The following is a 21,898-nucleotide window of genomic DNA, read 5'->3' as shown; positions in this document are numbered from 1 at the left end:
AGAGAACAAGTTGATTCAATTTACACGGATTTTAGTAAAGCCTTTGATAAGGTTTGCATTAAAATTCTTATAAATAAATTGTCTAAATTAGGAATAAGTGGTAATTTATTATGTTGGATTAAGAATTATTTATCAAAACGTGTACTAACTGTCTGTATTAAAGAACACTTATCTTACGAATTTGAAGCCACTAGTGGTGTGCCTCAGGGTTCGCACCTTGGTCCAATATTGTTTATACTATTCATAAACGATGTCACTTCCATATTCACTGATGTTAACATATTATTATTTGCCGATGACATGAAAATATATAAAATCATAAAAAATATATACGACTGCTTGTCCCTCCAATCCAATTTTATAAAATTCGTAGAATGGTGTACCATTAACAAACTTACACTTAATATAAAAAAATGTCAAATCATGAGTTTCTTTAGAATTAAAAACCCTATCAAATATAGTTACTCTTTTAACAATCACAGTTTATTGTCAGTACCTGTAATAAGGGACCTTGGAATAACCTTCGACTCTAAACTACTATTTACCAATCACATTGATATAATCACGGGTAAAGCAATGAAAATTCTGGGCTTCATTGTAAGAATTTGTAAAGATTTTAAAAATATCCAAACATTTAAAATACTATATACAACTCTGGTTAGGAGTCATTTAGAATACAATTCCCCCATATGGAACCCTTTCTACAAAAGCCATGAAAACTCCATTGAAAGAATCCAACGCAAATTTCTCAGATCAATTAATTTCAAATTAGGTATTCCTGCGGTTGACATAAACTATGAATCTTTATTACAAAAAATGAGACTCTTATCGTTAAAAGATAGAAGAATACTCAATGATCTTATTTTCTTATTTAAAATAAACAATAACTGGTTTGACTCCCCTGAATTGGTCTCATTAATAAATTACCATGTACCTAGTAGACCGACTCGACTCAAAACACCTTTTCACTGTGACAATACTATGACGAACGCAGAACAAAACTCAACCATCAATCGCTTGCATATTTTAGGCAATGAATATGCTAATATTGATCACGCTGCCGGTAATCTGTCTTCATACAAAAGATGCGTTAAACTAAATTTGTTTGCTAGTACCACGTAAATACATCATGTAAACATAATATGCCTACCAGTACTTCTAAAACTATTAATGCACTTGAAATCATAAGTACTTGTAAAATTTATCATATCGGTTAACATAATCCAGGATTTATTACTTTTATATTTAAATCATTGTCGGTACCTTGAGATAGGTATCTTATTGGTACATTTTATTGTTTTATTTCAATCTTTAAATTTTTATTTTTATTTATACTTTTTCCTAATAAATTATGGTTTGTACTTTAATACTTTATATTTTAAACTATTCACTTTACAATTTACTTTTATACATTATAGTTTTTATACACTACTTATTACCTTACTTTTTACCTATTTTCTTAAATTTTACTAACATTATACTGTTATTCTTCATGTTGTTGTACTATTATAAGTATGTCAATTATGTTAATGGCACGTGTTGTGCCGTATATGTGTAAATAAATAAATAAATTACATTGATGGGTATAACCTTGAAAGTAAAGGGAAATTCGTTCCTATTTTTATAGGTACAAGTATTAAATTATTTATTCTTTGTTACTTTTTATTACCTTTTACTGCCTCAATTAACTACTGAACTGACATTTTTTGCTTGAGGCCAACACAGACAAAAGCTTAAGCTAACTTTATAGCCGGGGAACAAGAAATACTTTGAACTTTTAAGTCCCTCAGTACCTACTCGTATCTACGTTGTATTTGTTCCCAGCTTACGCCACTTGGATATAATTCCCTCAGCGGGCAGTTTGGCTCCTGATAATTTGTGGCAATTACTTTTATGAAAGTCTCTCAAACAGCCGTTCGTTTCAGAGTTCAGCAGTTTCTTTGTACTAATCGCGGAATGTAATTTTTCTTAGTGTAGCGGAATGAATGGAGTCGGAATATAATAATACGATTTCGTTTAATTAACCGTTAGTAAAGTCATTTTGCGAATACTCACCGACAGAAGTTGCTAGTTCCCACGAAACGTCAGAACGTCCTTATAAATGAATTTGGCATATTTTCGTTGAAGTACTGAACATTCCGAAAAAATGCCTGTTAGTTTTCTCTCTTTATGTGATTATCTACTTTTCAGGAAATCAAACATCAGCTATGTAATTATAGTCAATTATCAAGTTTGATAAATGCTCTCAGAAGACGAAACAGCTTTCGCGCTAATAATAATTAAACAGCATAAGTTTTTAACAATAATTTTTTTTTATAAATTGCATACTAATACTATTGAATACATAATTTTAAAAAACTTGACATATTTATCAACAAAACTGACATTGGCCCTTTTAGAAGCAAACCACGTATATATTTTACATATAATAATAATTTTTCAATTAATCTGTCAATTATCTAATAAAACTGTCAAAAATGTTATTAATTACCTAATTTTCATGTGAAAAAAAATTGAAAAATGTTTATATTTTCGTAGGTGGAAGCAGTGAGCACGGAGAAGTCCATCAGAGTTCGCGTGAAGGTGTTTGACAACACCACCTCCATCTACAGCCAGGACATTGAGATCTCACAACGCGAGGGCACCTTCACTGTACCGGCCGTATTGGCAGATTCTGATGTCATTCTACTGCAGGTAAATAAATAGTCAACATATATTTGCAATAGATTTTTTAAATTTAATAAAATCAAAAAGACCATAGTACGAGTAATCAATACTCACTTCATGATACTCAACTCATTTCTGTGAATGAAATAAATGTTTTGAGGTTGGTCTTTGATTATGAATATATTTTTTGGTACACACCTTTAAATATTATTACGAAAAAAGCAATTAAAATGGCTCGGTTTCATAACAAGAATTGCCAAAGACTTTAGTAATATTTCTTCTTCAAAATGATGGTACCAAGTTCAGAGCCAAATTGAGTACAACTCTTTAATTAGGTCACGCCACTTAGATTTAATTGAAAAATAATACGCAAATAATTGCGACATATTAACTAAATACTCCTTTAGAAAATATAAATTACAACTGTCAAATGAAAAATCAATATTTAATAAAGCTGCCCACATATTATTTGTATACGATGCCGCGATGTTATTTATTTTCTTCTTATTAAATGCATTAATTCCCATTGCATTGATTTCGTGTTCAACAAGCATTATGTCAATACCAATTTGTTTATATAAACTCCCATTTACCAATATGTAAAGTAGCAGATATTTTTAATTTACCAAAAGAACTTTCAAAATACATTTTTATTAGTGTAAACTTGTGGAAATTAAATTGGGGAAAGGATGTTGTGGAGTTTTGTTACAAACAAGTTTAGTTTCTTTGTCTGAATGTGGTTTTATAACTTGAAATATTTTTTATTCATTTTATTTCGATCTTACGTGATGAATAAACTGTCTAGTTGAGGAGGTAGTATGCTTATTAAATAATGCATGCTTATTAAATAGAAAAATATTTATATATTGTGATCCTAATAATAAATGGCAATTTTTGTTAAATGTCACCTCAGGGGCACAAGTAAGAATACAGGGTGGTAAGAGAAGTACTTGACTTAACCAGTAATTCTTGTGGTTATTGGAGTTAAAATGTTGGTAATAGTCTCTGGTGCCTTTTGAATTTGTTTTCAACTGAAAACACATTGGAAAGTGTTGTACAGTTAAGGTCGGTATGGGAGGATGGGCGGTTACTCGACAGAGTAACCAGTGACAATAGGTGAAAGATTTGTCTTGTGGTTTTTTTCTATCCAATTTTTTTTTAAAATTTTTTTATTCAGTGCTTTTTTTTGGTTATTTTACAAGTTTTGGGTGTGTTAAGACCACCAAACTAGGCACATGTCCGTGATGTGGTGATCGAACAATGTCATTTAAGAACATTTTTTCCTCCAAAGAATATCAGGAATCACCGATTAAAGAGTAAATCAGTTACCTACGTCTCTGAAAATTCTGTATAAAAATGCAGTTTTACCTGTATCAAAACAACAAATAGAAATTTATTTTTAAAGGCGTGTAACGTTATGCCTTAGCCAGATATAGAAAGTCTCAAATGTCAATTTACTTTTTATCGAAAACCGAAAACGGTAACACCTTTTAATATTTAACACAACATCTTGCTTTACAAACGTACACCCTTATCAAATGAGTACTTACATTGGCAGACGCTGCAATCTGTCGTGAGGTTTCAAGTAAGGGTAGGTCCGCCGCGTGTAGCTGGCTCTATCCGGGAAGAGGCGGGGGGGAGGCCATCGTTCCTCTCGGGCTGTTAGCAGAGGAAGTTGTTCCGCCCCCTCTCCCCCACGGGAATAAACAGATTTAATAATAGAGAGTGCGGTGGCTCCAAGTTAAGGGAGAGCAGAAGATGCTAGTGCACTTAAAATATAAATTGCCATCTTACGAGACGGTGAGGTGATATTATACCTATCAAACTTGCCAATTTAGGTGGAGACGTAATTTAATTTTCTCACGGGAGTGTTATGTGAGTTTATTTTTACACGTATATTACGTAAGATTTCCCATGCCCGAAGCCAGTATGACTGTGGCACACTTAGTAAAGGAGATTGCTTTGAGGCGGGAAGAGATCTTTTTTAAAATACTTTTAAAATTTGAACTCTCGAGGACTTGTTAGGTTGAAGGAAGAAAGGGGTTAAGGATATTGGGAAGAAAAAGGTTGGAACTTTTATTCGATACTCAAATCTGGTAACTAACCAACCAAAAAGCCATTTCAAGTGATGTTTCGATAAGTGGTGGTTTTCTCTATATTGCATTCATGCAGCGAATTTCCATAAAAAATATATGGAAATAAGACGAACATGACAAACAAAAATTCCGTGCTAAAAATCCACCCGTCCGAATGAGACTCCAAATGCTCAAGATCGAATCCGAAATAAATCTCATAGGCGCGATAAAAATATCAGCACCTATAGGACCTTGCATCATTTTGATAAACATACTAGTTACGCCAGAGCGGTAGACCTGCACACCTTAGGAATCTACTAGCTGCATGAGTACGCAGCACCTGATTATGTTGTAATTATTACGCCTGTAGAGATTTGCATCGTTATAAATTGAAATGGCGACCCCCGTTATTTTCAAAAACAAACCTTTGAAGTTTTCGAACAGCATATCCGATGAGAAAATGTCGAAAAGAATATTTACAAACACAAGGAAGAAAAAATAATATTTGCCAACGTAATAAACTACTAAACCAACCATTGAAAAAATATGATTTTATTAAAATATCCTGACTCCTTTTCCGACAAATTTTCCTAGAAAATTTTGTTTTATAATTATTTTTTCCCAAAATTGATAATTTCCATCTTCACATAATATCAAAAAGATAAATGTTTTTATTAAAATTTCCAAACAGATTTTCCAAAATATTTCTATTTTTTTTTTCGGAAAAATAAAAATCAGCCAACATTAATAATTTCCAAACTTCGCATAAAACTATGTTTTGTAAACCTACGACATTATTATTTTTTAACCACAGACTTTCTTTTGCCTTTTCAATAATTTAAAACACTATACCATACTATAGTATCAGAACACCTTTCAACACCGATACTTTTGACTTACACAACACAGGAAGGTCATTTAAAAAAAATGTAATAAACCCAAATGATTTTATTATCTTATTCCTACCAAAGAGATATAAAACGAACATTATTTGTGAACATCATATTTGCCGTAATTGCCATAATACTTTTCCACAAAATTACGGCAAAATATGGTCGTGCAAATCTCAAATTATATCATAACATACCTACCCCTAAAGCTTGTCATTTTTTCGCCTTGTTCCTTAGTAATGATTACCCGTTATCAACCATGTTTATTTACTCATTCATTACATTACAACAGGCGCATGGCGGATCTTCCTGATATTTCTCCCTAGAAATAAATTAATTAGTCTTTGTCGCGTCATTACTAATGTCCACACATTATGATGTTATGTCGGTACAGGTACTTAGGAAATATTTGTTTTCCTCCGGGATATAAGGAAAATAATGTCGCTGAGATGTGGGATAATTAATATTATGTTTTTATTGTGAGCGAAACCTCATCATAATGCCTTTGTTGTTTGTTGCTCGAGAGGGAGTTTCTGCAAATAATGTGATATTTAATATATACCTAATATTTTTTTATCAGTTTTCTCTTTTCTCATCACACAAAAATTCTAATTCGGTTGTGGGTCTGTCTGTCGCATGTCGGTCTGATTCTATATCTGGTTTAATGAACTCGGATGTGATTTGAAATTTTCAATATTCGAACTGATATTTTGAATTCAGACAAGCTTTAAAATGCCTACACCATAAGCCTGTAATATTTTAACTGATTTTTTTTAAATTACCTTTTATAGCCTTTTTTAGATTACATGCAATTAGCAATCCTACAATTTTATTATCCCGTAATGTTTTCACGGGTCTACAATAAATAACACGTTTTGGAGGCGTACCTGTTACATCAGATGATATATAAGGATCATCACATATTAAATGGTTATATTATGTAGGGTAAATGTGTGAATTACGTATGCACTACTCCTGAACAACTAATATGTAATACAATTTAAAAAAAAAAAAAAACAAAGTTATTATCTGTATACCCCAAGTTAGTGTATGCAAACGTAATTGGTTGGACGCCCGAAACTAAAACATGGAATTGGCATTATGATGTTATGAAGTAGGGAAAGAATTTAATGAAATTTAGTCATTCTGAGCAACGTATCGATTCTAAATAGTATTTTTTCACTTGTGCGATATGGAGAGAATTAATATCATTTTTAAATCATAGCTTTTGGGATTAGTTAGTTAAAGTTCAACATTTTATAAAGATTCGATAACGTTCATACAGGTCATAAAATATATTTAACAAAATCGTTTTTATTTTAACATAATCTCTTGTCAAGTTAGAAACGTTTACCTACCAGGTAAACTTATTCATAAATCAAATTATAATAAAAAAAACTTTCATTGATATTTGATAGATTTTTGTACCAAACAACTACTGCCAAAGGCGGCACTACCATGCTGATATATATGTACATACCAAATGGCAGAACAGACGTCTTGTCTAAGTACAAAATGACACGGGGTATGGTGCTGCTTAACCACCTGTTTCTATCTTCAACATCTTGAAGGTTTCAAGAGAAATGCATAAATGTCTCTTGAAAATAATAATTTAAGCCGAACTTTCCATGTATTAATGGCTTAAACAATTGGAAATTATTTATTATTATTATTTAACTAATGTGGAAATAATGCATTCTTTTAATTTGTTACTGTCCATGTGTAAAACATACGGACGAAGTTTTTAAAATACCTTTATATACACATAACATGAGTGAAAACAAAGATAGTATGAAGTTTCTTTCTTGTGGCAAAAAAATGCTGTTTATGATTCTCTCAAAAATAATTAGCGTTCTCTCCTCGTATGATGGAGGCTGCGAAGGCTCTGTCATGGCTCATTATCTCCTCTGCTGCTTAGTGGCTGGGGGTGGTGTGGGAGAGTGTGGGAGGTTGTAAGGGCGGCGGGTGCCACTATACTACAGGTCCTAATGGGAAAAAAGATAATAATAAAAGAAAAACATGCGAGACGAAATAAGATACATTAACAAAGAAGCTGCCAGGTAGACGGATGACGTCAAAAATTTTATTATTTTAGTTTATTTTAGGAAATTCGTTCAGCGGGACGACAAAGGTTAATGTACTACATTATTTCATTCAATTATGTATTTTTAATCATTCTGGTAATTATTACAAAATATTAAATGATTTTTCTTCCTCTTTGGGTGCGCTCTCTCGTCGAAGGTTGGCTGTATCTGGGCAAAAATCACAATTCGGCTTGAAATAACTAATCGGAACACTCGCACAATTTGCATTGATTTCATTTTATGTATAGAAATGGCTGCGCAGCCTCTTTCATACATTTTTTTTTTTAATTTGAGCCAATATAACGTAATGCAAAAAAATTAGGAAATATATTCTTAACATTCATCGCTTCCTCTCCCATCCATTCTATAACTTTTTACATGGTTTTTTAGTTCGGTATTATTGTATTATCGCAATTCATGATAAAACATAATTTTTAAAAATACAAGAACTTTAAAAACAATTATTATTTCTAAACAATGGCATATTTCTTGAAATGCAATAACGCAGTTCATTGTATGCACATCCTTAATCTGGTTTCTAGGTGATCTGATTTCTGTTTCGTTCCTCCCATATTCTCCTTGCCTGTTTTTCATTATCTTATTATAAAAACCTTTAGAAGACAGACGCCGTACGACATTCTATTAAAAATCCAAAATCCTTTTATATTATTTATGCATCGAGGGTTAAAAATCTTAAAAATTCTTCATCGGATCCTAGGGAATGGTCATATTTTTTAAAGCTTTAAGGGTCCTTGTTCAATGTTTGTTTACACGTAATTAGGTTACTCGAGTAGGAGTCGCTATTAAAGCCAAATTATATCATGAATGAGGTTATTCTAATATTTTTTGAAAATGTTTTTGTTGAATAATTGAATTTGATAATAATATAGGTACACGTGATGATGATTTGGTTACTTGTGAACAAGTTTATTTTTTATTTATTTTCGGAAAATCGACCCTTTAAATTTTATTAGTTTGCAGATGTGTAGTAAATCAAAAATAAAACCAATTATGGATTTTCCAGTGAGGATGATACCTCTAATAAGAAAAAATAAAAGTAAATATAATTTATAAGAAAATTAAATATATAAAAAAATAATAAAAAAGGTTAAGGGGTTTGGCGGTTACTAGGTTGACAAGTGACGGGTTTCCAATAGTTCCATAAAGGTTAAGGGGTTGAACGGTTACTCGGTTGACAAGTGACGGGTTTCCAATGGTTCCATAAAGGTTTAGAGGTTTGGCGGTTACTCGGTTGACAAGTGACGGGTTTCCAATGGTTTCATAAAGGTTTAGGGGTTGGGCTGTTACTTGGTTGACAAGCGACGGGTTTCCAATGGTTCCATAAAGGTTTAGGGGTTTGTCGGTTACTCGGTTGAAAAGTGACGGGTTTCCAATGGTTCCATAAAGGTTTAGGGATTTGTCGGAAGAGGACATAAGACGTCAAAATAATATCAGTTATGGGCGTTTTTAGTGGGCGCGGCTATAGCCCTTAGAGTAATACTATAGCCCAAAACATTTCGTTTCCGCCCCGCGTTGGTCAAAATTTCGCACAGTGTGACATAGTTTGATTTCACACGGACAAGTTTTATAATTATAAATTTAAAATGATAATAATAATTTTCATTATTGTTGGCATTAGTTAATGAATTGCATAATTTGCATGGTGTTTTGAAAATCGTGGTATCTACATGCAGTATATAATCATCTGCAGTATGCAAGGCATCCCAAATAATCATAAATCACAAATACTTTTTTGTTATTATTTTTTTTCTTGATAGAACAATCCCGATGAGTTAAAAAACTCACTGTAGGACGGGAAGAACTTACAATACATAGGTGGGAGTAATTAGGTACAATTTTACATTGGTATTTTGATATCAAAATTATAAGTTTCACATACGAAACAGTACAAAAATAGAAAAATAAAATATTTTTACTAACAAAACTTTGACATAGAAAATAGTTCGTACATTACAGTTTTTTTACATCTCAGATTTTAGATTTTATTTCTTGCTAGAGCAATCCCGATGAGTTAAAGAACTCATTGTAGGACGAGAGGAATTTACAATACATAGGTGGGATTTAATGGGTAAAATTTTATGTCAGTATTTCGATATCAAAAAACCTTCACCGTCCAATGCTTTGTTTTTCTTTTGAAGTGGAAAAAATATGTCATGGGAAACCAAAATGAATGTACTTCTTATACTCCAAATTGAATAAGCTCAGGAATCGCTGGAAGTTTATCGAGTGCGTATACATGTATATACCTACATATTTATAGATATATAAAATTAATTAAGCTGTCATTTTACAATTATGTTCTGTAGAGAATTTAGCCCAAAAATTTACTTTTAAGTACTACTTTTACTTTTTACTTCTTATACTCCAAATTGAATAAGCTCAGGAATCGCTGGAAGTTTATCGAGTGCGTATACATGTGTATACCTACAAATTTATAGATATATAAAAATAATTAAGCTGTCATTTTACAATTATGTTCTGTAGAGAATTTAGCCCAAAAATTTACTTTTAAGTGTATTTATGTAGTACCGTCTCAATTCCGTTAAGCATTTTTCTTGGTGCCGTCATTTTGTTCGGGATAAAACTCATTTTGTCTTCTGTTTTCCCATATTTAACTGAAACGTACGTATATATTAGCCAAGAGATTTATTATAAATTGGTTAAATTTTACCTTAAATTTGAAAATCATTTCAACGTAAGTAAGTGCAGTAACTTGGGGAGATAATTGTACAATTCTATCTACAACAAATGATCTAATAATCTAAACTTAAAAGATGAATAACTCTTTTTAATATTCGAATGACTTTAGGTACTTTATAGGTAACATATGTCTGATTGTCTGTATGGAGAAAAACTTTCGATGTAGAGTATTTGTTTTATGGAAAAAAAACTTTCGAATTTCCAAAATTTTATACCGGTCACTTTGTATAATACCTTATACTAGGGCAGACCCAGTTAATTCTTTAAAAATCTGTTTGCATTTTAAAGTAGAGTAATTTTTGGTTAAAATATTATATTAGGTATATATGGCATGTCTGAGTTCTTCACAATCAGTTCCAATTTTTCTGTGCCCAAAAATTGGTGTGACTGAAACCCAAATAATATAATTTATATGTTAAAAGAAACTACATTGTTTATAATTATTATATTTGAAATACTTTTTATATGAAATAAGTTTTACTTGATAATCATTTTTAGGTGTTACAATTACAAATAAAAATCGCACATAACAGCGGAACTTTTTATTCAAAAAAATATTTAAGGTAATATTTAACTATAAAAATAAAGAAACTTAAGAATTAAAAAAACTTCTACCAAATAAACTGTTTTCATATTTTTTTAACAATGTCCAAATTTATCTGAAACATGACCACTGTGCACATTTTAAGTATAAACAATTGAAAAAAAGTAATGTTTTCTTTTATATTGGTGAAACATACAAAAAACCTTTACTCACTTGAGGAAGGAGTTAAATTATAAAAAACAGAAAATTTCACTAATAGAATTAAAAGTAATCGTTTCATTAAATAAATAAATACGTAAAAGAAATCACCGTACATTCGGGCCGGAGCAAAGACGACCTTTCCGGCTTGAGCTCTGGCCGACACTGGCCTGGAACGGTCTAAGTACTTCAGCACCTGCACACGAATACAGTTGCGTGCGTTACAGTATTAAAGTACTTACGGCTGTGTTTCCTTTAGCGGTATAGAAATTGGAAATTTCAGAGTGTTATATTTTGATTAATTCTTATGAATACATTAATAAAATCTCTAAAGTTTCTAGAGGGATTCGTCGGGAAGTTACTAATTCATCGTCTACAAAAATAAAATCTGGTGCTTGCCGCTTATCTTACAACATTTTACAATTAATAAAATATACATACCTTTTTCCATAACATATTTAATGATAAGGTCCTGTTTTTATTAATCTTATATATAAATAACTTGCATCCCTTCGAATCCCTCTAGAAACATTTAACATTTTAGTAATAAGCTCATCAGAAATAATTAAAATGTGAACGTCGGGCAAATCCCTGTTATCAGGGTATTGTGTCACCTTAATCAGTTGACAAATGACGGGTTTCTAATGGTTCCATATTTTTTAAACTTTTAGTAATTAAAAACATTTTTCATAAATCCTATGTAATTACCTTTGTGGTATTTTCATAATAATTATTTTAAAAATCGTTTTGTAGTCTACACAAATATAATAAACACTGATATAAAATAAATATAATCCAATCTAATTTTCGTGTTTAATGGATAAGTTTAAGTTTAGACTTACGGAATGTAATAAAGCTCGTATCAAGTAGATGATGATTTTGCCAGCTGAAAACCTATGTTTACCTTTCAAACCCCCGCAGATTTTTTTAAAGTTTTTGTGCTGCGAAATAACTTCAATGATTAAATTTTCGCCACCCTCCTTATTATTTTTAACCACCTTGATTATTGCCTACCTATTTAGTTTTTTTAATCAAACCATTAAGCCGTTACCATTATTATCTTTCTCCGACGTCAATATTATACAACTTAATTCAATAATATCTTTCGAATACAGTAAAATAATATATTTCAAATACAGTAAAATTTCGAAGAAATTTTTGCCTATTTACATTATTTGGCTATAGGTACTTCGTCTTAAACATTAATACAAACAAAACTTCAAACAGCAATTTAAATACTTTATATCTGTTTACGTAACGTAAACGAAATATTTTGAAGATTCTTAGAAAAACAATAAAGCTGTTTGGAAACGTATTTAAAAAAAAATACCCTATATCATAATATAATTTTCCAATTATTAGAAGCAAATTCATTCAAAAAACTCCCACTGATCTGTAACAATTCTAGTATTTCTAACTCCCACATGGTACCATTACCAACAATGATAGAAAGAATTGGTGAAAAGATTGAAGAAAATTAGAAAGGATCAAAAAAGTAGAAAAACGAAGAGGGGAATGAGAAAGGGAATGATAATGTTTATTGAAATGTTGCAAATTGAAAATAGAACACAAAGGGGCCAATGAGGCGATCACCTAAATGTCTTAGATTTATAGAATAAGGGGGGGGGGTGTTGTTCAGGTGGCGGTTGCAAATGTGATTCTTATTTTTCACATGGAATAGCCAGATCGTAACAAAGGGATAATATAGATTTAGATTTAGATAGCAGGTGGAACGAAAGGTTAAAAGAACCATTTTGGTAATCCCTGATTGAATTTTTCATACCTAACCTACAAAAATCACGGAAAACAGAAAGTACGCGAGCAAGAATGATTTTCCAGCAGCTAAAAAGTATATAAACATTGCAAATAAATTAAAAGATAAATAAATGAAATTAATGTTTTTAGTTTTAAATTGAGAATCAACGAGTGCGTAGTAACGGCACGGATGTATAAACTCAACTGGGTAGTATGGGTGCCACTGACACACTCACAATTTGACATGTTTAACTCTGCTCTTTAAAGTCACAGACGATATTTGAGTACCGAGTGGAAATCTATAAAAAATCAAATTAATTTCTCTCAAATATTTTATATTATTTTAATGTAATCTGTTGATCTCCTAAACAAATAAAAATAAAATATTGGGATACAACCACAAAAAAGGATTTTCATGTTTATTTACAATTCTTAAATAACGTAATCTTGTATAAATAATAATGTTTTTATGGTAACACGCATTGTATAATATTTACTGGAAAAAATCAGTGACTACCATTTGTTAAGGTTTATTTAGGTAGTTCCTAGTTTAGATTTCAATATCAACGTCCTTTGTGAAAAATAAGCATTTTTTCACATAGGTTCATACCACATAGGACTCAAAGGAGCTTTGTAAAGATCTATATTTGTTTTGTTACATAACATTTATATTTTGTTCGTATTCATTTTCATAGAACCGTTATTTTTTCACAATCAGTTCCATTTAACAAAACAAGGTATGGATTTCAAAGAACTCGAGTAGGTACCAATCTTTTATGGTTAAATATTCCCATTGGAGTCAAATACTACTTTGCCAGCGTATAAAGACATAATCAAATTAATTATTATCTCTTCAAGAGTAAACATGCAAGTTTGCTGCCTCAGACGAAAACACCATTTATATAAATATAAATGTAAATATTATATTTTCATATTGTCCGTAAATTAATAAATAAATAAAGAAGAGTGTCTGTGGCGGACACCGTGCGTCCGGCAAGGCGTGTATTTGATTGGTATCCAAATCATTAGTTTTATTTTGAAATTGATGAAATTTTGCACACTCGATCTTTAAAATAAGAGGGAGACCACTCTCTACATGAGAGTTAGAAAAACTCTGCTTAAAGCCCAGGCAACGCCGGGGACTTCTGCTTGTTTATTTATAAAAGCATGTACTAAATAAATGTATTGAATAAGTTCAATTGATTAATTTAGACCTCTTCAAAAGAAATCATTTGTATTCCGGAGCCAATCGGGTGATGTCTGTCAGATCTAAGAACTCCGCAGAAATAATAACGTCCCGCAGGATATCGGAGAGGGTGAGCGCTCCTTAACCAAAACAAAAACAACGATTTGTCTTGGCCGTTATTATCGCCAAGTCACTGTTCCGTGTTGCCCAGCCTCCCCTGTCGCGGGGATATTATGGGATTATTGTTGCAAAGTATCCCTTATTTTATTTGACAAGTCGTTAGGGCTGACACTAGTATGATAATATTCTGTGAAAGCATCTTGTGGAATGGCCCATCTTACCATTCCTTACCTTTTTATATCTTTATCGCTGATAAGCTGCGAGACTCAAAATAAATGTTTTTTGCTGTTACCATTTTTGTTTGCGGAAAACCATAAAACGTATCTTGAATGGTTCTTCATAATAAATTAACATTGACTTTTATGTTGCACATGATTGCTTTCCAAGATGTGACAATTTACGATATTGTCGGAATAAAAGTCGGTAAATAATTATGTATAATTCATGTACCATGTATCTGCTGAATGCAACTATTTGCAACGTGCAAGTAAAATATATAAGTTTTTAATATTTTAAGGTGGATTATTTTTAAGGTTAAAAAGTCGAATTGCTTGAATGAAAAAAATGCGCGGGAATAAAATCAATGGTATTCGAAAACATTTTTTACTTCTACCATCATGTAAAATCACATCCCAAAGCTAGTGCCCTTTACTCCAGAACACCGGTAATTTAGCAGTTAAAAACATTTAACAGTTGACAAATATTTATTAAAGATAAATATATGTTTAAAAGATGAGGTTTTATGCAAAGCAAAATATTATAAGCAATAATAATTATTAGTCTGAAGCAAAAATATAAATTACAAATATCTTCCGAGATTGAACCCTCTCATTTTCAATTTATATTTGTGTTTCAGGCTAATAATTATTTCTTATAATAATTTGATATCCTTTTTGCTTTGCACAAAACCTTGTCTTTTGAACATATGTTTATATTTAATAAATATTTATAATATTTGACAAGTCTCACCATTAAATGAAAATATAATATATCTCGACGCCAACTTAGTCTCCTTTCCTACAAATATAAAGTTGGTTGTTTTCAGGGAAAAAAAATCAAGAATTTTTGAATGAAATACTAGTTTTTATTGAATTATTGGAGGTTAAAAATAAGCCGACGTAGCACAGTGGTTCCGTGCACCTGACCGGCAATCAGAAGGTGCGGGTTCAATTCCCGTCGGCGGCATTTATTTTTCTCAGAAGATGTGTTGTCATTTTGTACGCCTGCCGGCACATTCCACAGAGGTATTGATGATATCTCGTACGGAACACCACAATTTTCTGTCTTGGCACAACTCTTTGTTTCATTTTCGTTTATTTATTTTCTTACCCTCTGTACAGACAATATTTACATGGACAGAACACGTTGTCGCATACTCCCAACATGTGCTTTTAAGGAAGTTATTTTTATGGGGAAGTAGGTACATTAGTGATAACCGTGGAGTGAAACATGGAAACAGTCTAGTCTTTTGCTAGCGGTGACGAGATGGAATGATGGTTCTCGTATACAGCGTGTAATGACTCGCGTGGCACTACGGCTCTTCATTCAATCACCTACACATTAATGAAAGCTACCGACGTGCGCGACCGCCATACGCTTGGCACTATTTCCAGCCTAACAGATATAAGAACATAATATTCAGAAACAGAAACAATAATCAAACACGTCCAATAAATATTATTTTTTGAGATGTCCAGTGTATTTCCTAGCAGCTTATAATAATAGTATCACGGAGTTCATCCCTGCCGCGGGCATGCCGGGCCGGGGGAATATGAAACTCGTTATCATTATCGGCTTTGGGATATTATTCCTCGAACCGCGAATAAGTGGTAAGACTATCGGGGCCGGGGGTACAGGATGAGCGGGAAGGACTGTCAGAAGAATTGGAAAGGGTTGGTGGCGGTGTTTATTGGCTCCTCGAGATGGCTTATTGCAGCGGCGGAATTAAAATGACCTCAAAATGGAGAATAATCGATGATTATAATAAGGTATCTTATTTCTGCCGTCTGCTATTTATTGGATATTTGCGGAAGAATTGTCAGAGGAAACTGTTTCAATGTTTGAAGTATTTATAAAAATGTGATTTCCATTTATTATTATTTTATTTTATAAATTATAAGAGATTAGAATTTTGGTGATTTTCTCAACTACATACTAGGCTCATGCCCGTATTATGGTATTCGTATATGATTTTTGTAAGAATAAAAAAATAATATTTAGTAGACCAAATAATAAAACATAAGAGTAAAGACATGTAATGGCCTCACATAAATTTTATAAAATACATATTTTCATAGAAACCATACTAGAAATAAAAAATAAAGATTAAGCTGATTGATAGAAAGATATTTTAAAGACAATCGAAATAAAAATATTAAAAGTATGTTTTAAATACATGCAAGATTATCATTCTTTTTCCTTGACACAGATTAATCGTGGTACGTACTTATTTATATTTATATTTGCTCCGTTAAAGCTGTTTGTCTCTCTACAAAAATAAAAAATAAAAATAAAATCTAGAAATGTATCTATTTACTGTCACATTTGAATCATTTCATAGAGGGCGTACCAATAGTATACTCGTGTTTTGTGAGCACACTTTTAATTGAATAAATGTATCCCATTCAGATCATAAAATTAACCAAGTGGAGTGTTTAATTTATTGGAATAACCTTTGAAGGTTAAACCCATTAATTTTGAAGAAAAAGATAATACTAATATATCCAAACGAAACGTGTAACAAAAAAATTGGAGCGTGTTTATTAACCACTAAAAAACAATGCTACACAAAATTAATCAGTCTTCAAGCATCATTAAAAAAGGTATTAACAGTATAGCGTACAAAAAAGACAAAAATAATGGAAGTACAAAAAGCTTGAAGATATTCTGTGTGTTCGCCATTAAAATACAGTTTGTGTCCCAACATAAATATTCTAAGTGAGCCATTATGTCCCGGTATTGCAGTAATTGTGTTTTCTCTGAAAAGCTTCTAAAAATGATTTCAAATCTTAAGACTGGGCTGGAAAATTCTAAAACCTCCGCCATGAATATGTAACTTCGTGGAAATTTTATTTAGATATTTAAGAGCATTTTTATGCGATCTTTTGCTTTCAGTAAAAAGCTCGACCCATTTCCATGAGATGTTTACCTTAAAAATTAAATTATCTACATTTAGTATTTTTTCCTGTTGAATTTTGAAGGAGTAATTTAAAATTTGCTTTGGCATTCTTCATTCCTGAAATTATATCCGTTTCTTATAATTGAATATTTTATGAACATTCTTGCGAACCGGGTTTATGCAAATTTTTACTCACCCGTAATTATAAATTCATTTTCCTGCTCTTATAAAAACAATTTAGAAAATGTAACTCCATGCTCGGTTATCTATATTTATATGCTATTGTTAGTCAAAATATTGATAGTCATTTTAATACCGCTGGTTAAGTGTAAAATCATACATGTAAAAAGTGAATAAATTTCAAAGAAAATAATTACAGAAAAATTCTAAAATATTTCTTTTGTGTCCTATACTTAAACCTCTCGATAAATTTATTTCCTCAGAGCGAAATATTTTTTAATGTTTTCAAAACTCAAAATCGCACCTACTAATACCAAACTTATAAGATATGAATAGCCAGGTACTTCCCACCCTTCCTATGCCCATCTCCATCACTGGTTCGCTACTTTCAGTCACACAATATACCCAAATAAATTGCGGATATTGATTAATAAAAACTGCGCTATATTAATCATTCAAATATTATTATTATAATGTTGAAAATACTGAAATATCATATTCACAGCTTAATAAAAGCAGTAAAAATATAATGCACAGAGGATATAAAGGTGATAAAACTTCGCATTTTATAATGTTTGAAGATGAAATACGCCACAGATGATAAATGAATCCTTCCCGGATAAGTAATTTCTTTCGATAACGTGATCAGGGACCATTATTATATTGACTTCCGTTACTTATCCGAGGTCTGAAAATGATTGGAAATATGTTCGTGTCGAGTTCTGTTTGCTCGGTCTATATATCCTTACAGGAGCTGTATTAACACGTAGAGGACAGAGGGTAGGGAGTTCGAACGGATCTGTAGGATTATTGTTGGGGCACGTATCCGGAATCATTAATACTAGCCAAAGGTTATGTGTTTTTGAAGAGATTTCGTAATTCAAATAGTATCGATGAAAAAAAGTCGTTTCACTGAGCTCTCAGGTTTTATCTTGACATTAGCAAAGTTAGTTTTTATTTTCATAATTTTCAATTATTCAATAGCTTAGTACTGATGAGCCGCACAACGCACTTGAGCCGCTCCAACTATCAAATACGTAAAATTAAGCAGACCAAAGAGCAACGTAAAGTGTACGAAAACAATAATTGTGACTAATTTGACCTACCCAGACGTAGTGTATTCAATTCCTCGGCTGGCTAAGGACGGGTTGTTTCGGAGAATTTGAACAATTCATCAAATTTCAACGTTCATTTTCATGTTCTGTGGAAGATTTTTTCAAGTTGTGTTTTTATTTCAGTTCTGTCAAGCAACTAGCCTATAATGATATAATAACCGAACTTGAATAGGACTTTCACAGAACCCGGAAATGAACGTTCAAATTTTATGAATTGTTCAAATTCTCCGAAACAACCCGTCCTTAGTCCTCTATCACAACACAAGCAACATTTTCCGCTTACTGTGGTGGTATTAGTAGATTTTCAAATATTGTCAGGTTATTCCTAACCCTCGAATGTTTTTTTTTCTTTTTTTAAATTAAAAAAAATGTATTCGGGTCCTTGCATCAAGTAATCGACCTCTTTGAAGGAAACACTGTTTCCTATAGTTATGTTATTTTTTGCATGTGCAGATCTCAGCTGCGTTAATATTTAACATTATTCTCTGCGCAAAACAAACCACCTCATATATTCATTAAGCCCTGTTTTAAAATTGATACTTAAAATGATTAAATAAAATTAATTGATGTGACCTATTTGTTTGTTTCAGGCTGAGTTAGTGGCTGTAGAAGGCAAGGAGATCGAGAGTCACTACATCCTGGCTCGGGAGCCTATCCTCAAGTGGAACTCCACCTCAGACTGTTATATCCTCATCGAGGGAATAGAAAAACCTATGCAGGTTAGATTATTGACTAGAAATATGATTTTTATTGGATGTAAACTGAATTATCGTCAAAAATAATTATTCAACACGGTTGGCTCTAACGGAAAGTTTGCCAATGAGGCGAAGCTAGCAGTTCACAGTGGAGTGCTGATACCAAACCTGATAGAAATTGTATTTTTATATATTCCTTTAATTATCAAGTTTAATTTGTAGAATTCGTTTTTAATTTTTGGTTCTTTCTTTATTATATATATATTATATTCAAGATTTTTACTATTAAATTTACAAAAAAATATATATTAAAAAGTTCTGTTGTAAAGTGTAATTATTACTAAGCGTGACAGCAGTTTCGCCCTCTGAAGGTATTATCAAACTAATCACAGTTTATAAATAAACTTGTTTTTGTAAATTTAATGTGAAAATGTCTAGATGCAAGGCTGATGTGATGACGCTTGGATGTAGAGCAGATGAACGATGAAAGGAGTATAAGGAGAATATGTGATGCTAATGTGAATGATAGGAGAGTTCGGGGACGCCTGTGTAAGTCATAACACGATTAAATTAACCAAATTCTTGAGTCGGGTCATGCCAAGAGTCGAAATAACAGAAGGATGTGTGATGTGTAATGTATGAGACGGTGTATGAATATGACCGAAGCAAGGAATGTGTGCCGAGACAGAGTTTTTTGGAGTTCCGTCCTCTTCGCTTAAATGGCGCGATTCAAGACACTATCTAGATTGCATTTGGTTCGGGTAGAATCTTGCTATCATACATAAAGACAACAACAGCCAATAAAAATATGCATAAAGTTTTATGTTGGCAGCTCTGAGTCGAAGTATGATGCAGTTAAATATAACCGACGGGGATAGGGTGAAATTAGCTCAATGAAGGAGCAAAGCTCCAGCAAGGCTGAGGTCCTGGGTTCAATTTCCAGATGCGACCGAACCTTTTTCTGATTTTTCTGTTTCACATTATTGTTTGCAAATCGCTTATATTTTCTTCAATGATTAAATTTTGCAACCATTTTCATTGGGTTCAAGTAACTAGTATAAGTTAAACATAAAAAAGGAATCAGTGAAATTATTTTGTTCATCTCTATCCTTTCGTTTTACCACTTTACCTGAAGAAAAAAGCGTCAAAATTCTTAATAGTGCTTCAATTATTAAATATACAATTTGAATTTTACTCAAAGTTACTCCAAAAATAATATTTGCTGTTGGTCACTGTCAAATAAGGATTTAATAATGTGACTTTTGACTCTTTGATGGAACATTATTTAGTTTTCAAATATTAGGTTTACACTACTATTTCTTTAAAAGATGTACATATTAAATAACACCGTTGATTTGCACGTATTAATGTTGCTGTAAAAATAAATATAGTTTAAAAAATAAGTAATGCACGTAGATCAAGTTGTTGAAACTTAACAATTTGATATAAATCCAACAGTTTCTCAAAACAATTGAAGTGTTTTCTTTTATACAAAGAGTTATTAGAAGCGTAAAATGGGTTTCATCAAACCCTGATTTATTGCACATAATATTCATTTGTTGCGTCTGATTTTAGTAAATCGAAAGTAGCTCCGCTGTAATCCTCCCGCTTTATCAAAAACGCGTGTAACAAGAATAGAGGTTACATCGGAGCTCTCAGCTGCAAGACTATTGATACGTATATGATATATTGTTTATTGTGTGCAGGTCGGATCGCACGCAGTGGCCACCGTGCTGTCGACGTGCCCCTGCGACCGCGACGCGCACATGGCCGTGGTGACGGGTGGCAAGGCCACGCACTGGGCGGAGCGGCGCGCGCCCGCCGCCCCCGGGGGCGCTGTTATCAAGTGGGGCGGTCCCGCCAGACCTGGCTTCTCATTCGACGGAAGCGCCGTCTGCAGGTTCAACTACAGGTAAAAACAATTACTTTTTTATTTTCTATTTTCATCCCTGTAAACCGTTTATTTGATAACCAACGACATTGGTCACCCCAAGTGGTTTGCAACGTTTGGCGACTTCACAGGGGTGTCCGAATTCATCGGGTGAGGTTTGTCTTGGTATTTGACCAATGGATGTATTTATCCAATACACTATCTAGATAGCATTTAGTTCGGGAAGAATCTTTCGATCATAATAATCAATGCGACCGATTTTTTTTCGGCTTCTAATTTTTGTTTGTGAATCGCTAATAGTTTCTTTAAAAAAGCCATGGAAATTTGAATGGTCCTTGATTTCATAACCATCAATTTATCCTCTTAAAAACGTACCATGATCCTTACTGAGATATAATGAATAATGTATTTGATGCCATACTTGTAAGTAATTTAGGAATTGTATTCAATTACACACACAAATAGCAATATAAAAGCAACTAATACGAAATGATGAAATTGGTTTACATCTACATATAGTGTAAAATGAATAAATGATGAATCGTGGCGATAACTGATCAGAAAATACCTAAAAGTGTGGTATGGACTAGCAATCCAGAGGTCGCAGGTTCAAATCATGGCGCGGGAATTATATTTAATTAATTTGTATTATTTCACAA

The 21,898-nt window shown here is 32.2% G+C and overlaps 1 protein-coding gene across 1 annotated transcript in view; it reads left to right on the top strand.

The window, feature by feature from the left end:
* LOC149417748 (C3 and PZP-like alpha-2-macroglobulin domain-containing protein 8) overlaps nt 1-21,898 on the top strand; it is a 445,592-nt gene that overhangs the window by 228,155 nt on the left and 195,539 nt on the right. Inside the window, exons 7-9 of the mRNA XM_089639401.1 lie at nt 2,539-2,694; nt 19,244-19,372; nt 21,055-21,260. Coding sequence (XP_089495527.1) covers nt 2,539-2,694; nt 19,244-19,372; nt 21,055-21,260 — 491 coding nt within the window. The remainder of the gene's footprint in view (nt 1-2,538; nt 2,695-19,243; nt 19,373-21,054; nt 21,261-21,898) is intronic.

This window comes from Hesperophylax consimilis, chromosome 14 (genome assembly GCF_061612785.1).
Source record: "Hesperophylax consimilis isolate HC1 chromosome 14, BYU_Hcon_1.0, whole genome shotgun sequence".
Classification (NCBI taxonomy): domain Eukaryota; kingdom Metazoa; phylum Arthropoda; class Insecta; order Trichoptera; family Limnephilidae; genus Hesperophylax; species Hesperophylax consimilis.
This window is presented reverse-complemented; position numbering and strand designations above follow the sequence as displayed.